Source organism: Myotis myotis, unplaced genomic scaffold, assembly GCF_014108235.1.
Source record: "Myotis myotis isolate mMyoMyo1 unplaced genomic scaffold, mMyoMyo1.p scaffold_m19_p_6, whole genome shotgun sequence".
NCBI classification, from domain to species: domain Eukaryota; kingdom Metazoa; phylum Chordata; class Mammalia; order Chiroptera; family Vespertilionidae; genus Myotis; species Myotis myotis.
In genome coordinates, this window is record NW_023416368.1 from 58,303,572 (window position 1) to 58,309,877 (window position 6,306).

Below are 6,306 nucleotides of genomic sequence, written 5' to 3' on the forward strand. Positions count from 1 at the left end.
AGGGTGGTGGTCCCCACTGGGGTGCCTGGTCAGCCTGGGTGAGGGGCTAATGGCCATTTTCAGGCTGGCCACACCCCCCGGCGACCCAAGGTCCCAGCCTCTCCTTTTGTGCTGGAAGCAGGTATCTGGGATTTATTTATCTTCTATAATTGAAACATTGTAGCCTTGAGCAGAGCCCAAGGCCAGCCAAGGCAGGTGGGAAGCTTGGCTTCCTCCATCGTCGGGGGCAAACCAAGCCTCCTGCTTGCTCCAGCTCCTGCCCGCCGCCATCTTAGTTGGGTTAATTTGCATACTCGCTCCTGATTGGCTTGTGAGCGTGGCTTGATCGTAATGGAGGGATGGTTAATTTGCATGTCCCTCTTTTATTATATAGGATTGTTTTCCATATGGACAGCTGTAAATCTACCTTTTCCCTAAAATGTTTTATAGCACTAAATACACTTCAATGCAATTTAATAAGTTATATCATTTAACAGCTCATTTAATAATTCAGATAGTGGAGTTTCGATGACTTAGTATGAGAGGCATCTTAATGAGTGAGGGGGGATAGATGTGGTGCATGTGATATTGCCCATCCTATTCCTGTGCCTATCTTGGATATGCCACCCTATTGATTAACAGGAATTCTACCAGTCTTAATAAGGCTATTTCTTTTTTAAAAAAAATAACAACACTGTTTTTTAGCCATTTATAAAAATTTCCACATAATAGGGAAATTATTTGACAGGGAATGAACTATCAGGATGGTGGGTAACATTGTCTTGAAGGCAGACATCAGCAGCTTGAGAACTTGTTTAATCGAGTCTTTTTGAATTGGGCCATTAAGCATTGTTGTGGAGAAGCTTTTACTTGTTCTTCTGTTTGTTTTTCATCTTAGAGGGTTTATAATAAAATGATTTGCCCTCAGGGGACTCGGGAACTCCTTTTGCAGAGGTTATAGCCTTCCTGTGGTCTCATTTTCTTTTCTCTGACCTAGAGTTGAAATCCATTTCTCCAGACTTCCTGCTTCCAAACCTGCATCTGTTCTCTCATTTCATGGAAGTCATTCTGTGCTCTTGGAGCCCTATTCTGAACACTGTCCACATAACACTTGATCTTTTCTAACATACATATCACTTTGAAATTGTTCAGTAGTAAATTGATTTTTCTCTCTATTCTTGTGTCAGTTTGAAGGCATAGGTTCTTTATGTTCTGGAATTCCTGTAATACACTTAATGGCTGTCTCATGTAGCAGCGGGCCCTCTGTAAGTATTTGGCTATGCAGACACTAGTGAAACTAAACATCATTCTGGAGTACCTAATGCTATTAGTATTTCATATTCTCTCCCAAGGTCCATATAAAAAGTAAAATTTGTTTTAGATTTTTTTAAAAAGTAAAAATTTATTTAATATCTGTTGATATTCTTTAACACTTTAGTTGAAAGAAATGAGGATATTTTTAAACATTATTCTATTTGATGTGTTAGTATTCACCTTAGAAATGAACTTTATTTTAAACATTAAGTTAATCTTATTTGATACCTAGAATTAAACTTCTTTTGTTTTTGTTTTATAATTTCTTCTTTTGTTAAGTATGCTCAAATATTCCAAGCATAGTAAATAATGTGTTTTAAACTGATCAAGTAGCATTTATAGTAGAGGAAGCATTGTTATCTTTAGCATGAATGTAATGTACTGTATGGAAAACTGTCATCTGTCTTGTCATTATATCATTTAATACTAGAGGCCCGGTGCACAAATTTGTGCACAGGTGGGGTCCAGCCAGCCCGCCCTGATGGGGATCGATCGGGGCCAGGCAGGCAGGAGGGGAGGGGATGCAGGAGGTTGGCTGGCTAGCCCCGCCCCCTGTGGGGGGGGGGGCAGTTGGGGGTAAGGACAGTCGGGGAGGGGCCATGGGAGGTTGGGGGGGCCAGTCAGGGGAGGGACTATGGGCAGTTGGAGTGGGCCGATCAGGGTCTCGATTGGACTGGTTGGCTGCCACAGTGCGCATCATAGCAACCAGTTCTGTCGTTCCGGTCGCTTGGCTTTTATATATATAGATAAATGATATACATTGAATTTTTATGAGCTAAATTTAATATACAATTTTTTTCTAAATGAAAAACACCACTACCTTGATCTCTTCCCATTTCCTGTCTCCAGAGCAAGCCCTTTCAACTCTTTTAGCTGATTTTTTTTTTTTTTTGGTTATTTATAATCATATCTCCAAGTAACATTCATATATTGCTTTTGCTTGATTTTTCAATTTTATTTTATTTTATTTTTTTTAAATATATTTTATTGATTTTTACAGAGAGGAATGGAGAGGGATAGAGAGTTAGAAACATCAATGAGAGAGAAACATCGATCAGCTGCCTCCTGCACAATCCCTACTGGGGATGTGCCTGCAACCAAGGTACATGCCCTTGACCAGAATCGAACCTGGGACCCTTGAGTCCGCAGGCCGACGCTCTATCCACTGAGCCAAACCGGTTAGGGCTGATTTTTCAATTTTAGGCAATTCTGTAATTCCTAATGTAAAGCTTTGCTATTCTGCATCTCAACTATTACATATTTCCTTCCTTGCTACTTTTTTCAGCATAATTACTGTAATTCAGTGTTTGCATTATTGATTGTGATTAAGCATGTTTACATTATGAAGATTATGCAATGCTGTGCATAGCTAAATGTATTATTCTTACCCTATAATAGTTAATAGTTGACTTTGAGTTAATAGTTGACTTTGTTTACATAGGTTTCCATGTACTTATTGCTAATTCAATCTAAAACTCTACTAGATGAATATCTTCTTTATATCTTCACACATAGCAGTTGTGCATCATTTTCATCCATCTTCTTTTTTTCAATCCTCACCCAAGGATATGTTTTTATTGATTTTAGAGGGGAAGGGAGAGGGAGAGAGAGAGAAACATTGATGGGTTGGCCTTCCATACACAAGGTCTCAGATTTGATTTCCTGACCACGAATCAAACCCAAGACCTTTTTTTGTACGGAACAATGCTCCAGCCAACTGAGCACACCAGCCAGGGCTTCTCCATCTTCTTGAAGAAATTGTTCCTGTCTTGTCCTGTCTGGTCTTTTTGCCTCTGTGGCTTGTACACAGCTGTCATCCTAGAATTTCCTTTCGCCATCATCCTGGGATTGCTTGCCTCTCCCCTATGTTGGATTCCCTGATTTTCCACTTTCTGTATCTTATGTCTTTCTTAGATTTACTCCTTCATTTGTGTGGATCATATCCTGGAGTAGCTTTCTCTAACCATGTCATGCAGTGGGTTGGAAATAACTGTGCTCCTCTGCATCACAGCCATTAACATAGCCCTTCCAGGTAGAGAGCTCCAGGTTCAGGATCACTTTTCCTTGCTTTTTCTTCTTGGGAGTAGAAACATCTTGCTCTTGCTTAGCCCAGGCTGCTTCACCATCTCTTGTAGGCTTTTTTCATCCTTGCCTACACTCTCCACTTACTTCATTTGGTTGTGCCATCTGTTTTCTGCCGCAATCCCCAATCTGGATGGCTTAAAAAGCAGAAATTTATTTTTCCACAGTCCTGGAGGTTTGAAGTCAAGATCAAGGTATCAGTAGGGTTGGTTCCTTCTGAGGCCTTTCTCCTGCCTTGTAGACAACCACCTTCTCACTGTGTCTTCTCACAGTCTTCCCTCTATGTGTGTTGGTGTCCTTGGAATTAAACTCCTTAAAACAATATTTTTTAAAGTGATCCAACACTATATTTTAATTTGCTAAGGATACCATAACAAAATACTTCAGACTGGGTATGGCTTAAACAAAAGATAATTATTTTCTCACAATTATGGAGGCTGGAAGTTCAAAATCAAGGTGTCAGCAAGTTTGGTTTCTTTTAAGGCCTTGGTTTGTAAATGGCACTTTCTCGTGTGTCCCCTCATGGTCTTGCTGTTCTTGTCTCAGTGTGTCCATATTTTTTTTTTAAATATGTTTTATTGAGTTTTACAGAGAGGAAGGAAGAGGGATAGAGAGTTAGAAACATTGATGAGAGAGAAACATTGATCAGCTGCCTCCTGCACACCCCCTACTGGGTATGTGCCCGCAACCAAGGTACATGCCCTTGACTGGAATCGAACCTGGGACCTTTGAGTCCGTAGACCGACGCTCTATCCACTGAGCCAAACTGGTCAGGGCTCAGTGTGTCCATATTTCCTCTTCATATAAGAACACCAGTCAGATTGGATTAGGGCTGGCCTAATAGGCTCTTTTTAACTTAATCACATCTTTGAAGATCAATTCACAGACCTTTTGACCCTTTTCACCAAAATGTGTCCTTCACTCCATTGATTTGAAAATAAGTAAGAAAAAAGGGGGAAGGGGGGGGGTGTCAAGTTTCTAAATATTCTGAGGGACTGGGGATTAGGACTACAGCATATATGAATTGGGGGGAGGTGACATAACACTCCAAAAGAACCTGTTTTAACACTTTTACTTCATTATCACTGCTAATACAGTGCTTAATATTTATCGAATACTAGAGGCCCAGTGCACAAATTCATGCATCAGTGGGGTCCCTCGGCCTGGCCTGTGGGATCGGGCCAAAACTGGCTCTCTGACATTCCCCGAGAGGTCCTGGATTGCGAGAGGGCACAGGCCAGGCCGAGGGACCCCACTGGGGCACGATCGGGGCCGGGGAGGGATGCGGGAGGTTGGCCAGCCGGGGAGGGACTGCAGGAGGACTCCAGGGTGTGTCCAGCCATCTCGCTCAGTCCCGATCAGCTGGACCCCAGCAGCAAGCTAACCTATAGGTCAAAGCATCTTCCCCCTGGTGATCAGTGCACGTCATAGCAACTGGTCTACTGGTTGACTGTCTGCCCCCTGGTGGTCAGTGCACATCATAGCGTCATTAGCATATCATCAGCATATTATGCTTTGATTGGTTGAATGGACGACTGGACACTTAGTATATTAGGCTTTTATTATATAGGATTCTGAACCAGAACACTTTTACCATTATTTTTCTTTATTTATAATACATATTCATAATAAAGGTGGTATATGTACATTAAAGAAAATTTGTAAAATTAAAAAAAGAAAACTCACCATCATTCCTATTCCCAAGTGTAACCACAGTGAGCACGTTGGTACAGCCTATGCAAAGACAGCCTTCCAAGTGATTAGACATTAAGGTTGCTTTTATTTATTTTTTCTTTTATTATACTTGGATGAAGATTTGACCATACATCTCTGTACACAATTTGTTTTATTTCCTTTGGATAAATTCCTTTAAGTACATATTATACTTTTTCAGTGGTAAAATGCATTTAAATTCCCCTAGAGGACACTAAGGGTACATCTATTCTTATCTTAGCCTTTAGAAACCCCTTTCTCGCCTCACCCCTCTCCCTTACATGGCCTGGCTGCCTGGAAGCCGTTACTTTCTGTCGGGGAGGAAAAAGGGTCTGGAGAGAACGTGTTCCCTTTGGGAACAGGAGCAGCTCTAATTCGCGAGGTGACAGAGTCCTGACCTCCGCTGTGACGTGGAAGAGGCACCGCCAGCTGTTCCCTATCTTTGGATTATTCCTAAATCCATTCCTAATCCTTTGGATTATTCTTCAGTGGCACCCAATTTATTGGGTTTTTAAATATGAGATCTGTTTATTCAAAATACTCACCAAATATTTTCTTCTGAAATTAATTTACCATTATGCCATTACTCTTGAAAATACAGAAACTTCTGTAAGTAAAAACAATGGATAGAATTATAAATGAAATGTTTTATGTTGGTGTTTTGAATTCTCAAAATGTTTCTTATTTTCTTTCTAGATAACATATTTGCAATAAAATCTTGGGCCAAAAGAAAATTTGGACTTGAAGAAAATAAAATTGATAAAAATTTTGGAATTCCAGAAGACTTTGACTACATAGACTAAAATGTCTGATGTTGGTAAAGGATCTATGTGCATGTGAATATGTAAATTATTTATGTTATCCAACCAAGTGTACAGAATTGTCATTTACCGGTAATTGTGATGATCATTCTGTTAATTTTAAATAAAGTATAAGGTTTAGATGTTTTTCACACTTTTTGTTTGATGGAAAGCAGGATGGTAGCCATATCCCCACAGTGCTCGTCAAAGTAGGCCAGCTCCCTAAGTTAGGTTTACAGAGAATTTTTTTGAGGTCAGAAGCCATTATGACTTGATAACATTTTATAGTTCCATTTAATTATTAAATATTAAGAACTAAGGGTACTTTCGAAGGCTCTATTATACACATGCACTCACATAAACGCTTGGAAATAACTATAAAACTCTAGTTGCTGCTTTAGTATTTCTCAGTATTTAG

General features: G+C 40.0%; 1 protein-coding gene across 2 annotated transcripts in view; it reads left to right on the plus strand.

Moving 5' to 3' along the window:
* The window catches only part of MND1 (meiotic nuclear divisions 1), a 48,296-nt gene extending 42,267 nt beyond the window's left edge, over positions 1 to 6,029 (plus strand). For both annotated transcript variants that reach the window (XM_036315486.1, XM_036315487.1), the window contains one exon: positions 5,785 to 6,029. In XM_036315486.1, the coding sequence (XP_036171379.1) occupies positions 5,785 to 5,891 (107 nt within the window). In that variant the 3' untranslated portion in view covers positions 5,892 to 6,029. The remainder of the gene's footprint in view (positions 1 to 5,784) is intronic.
* Positions 6,030 to 6,306: the final 277 nt, after the last annotated feature.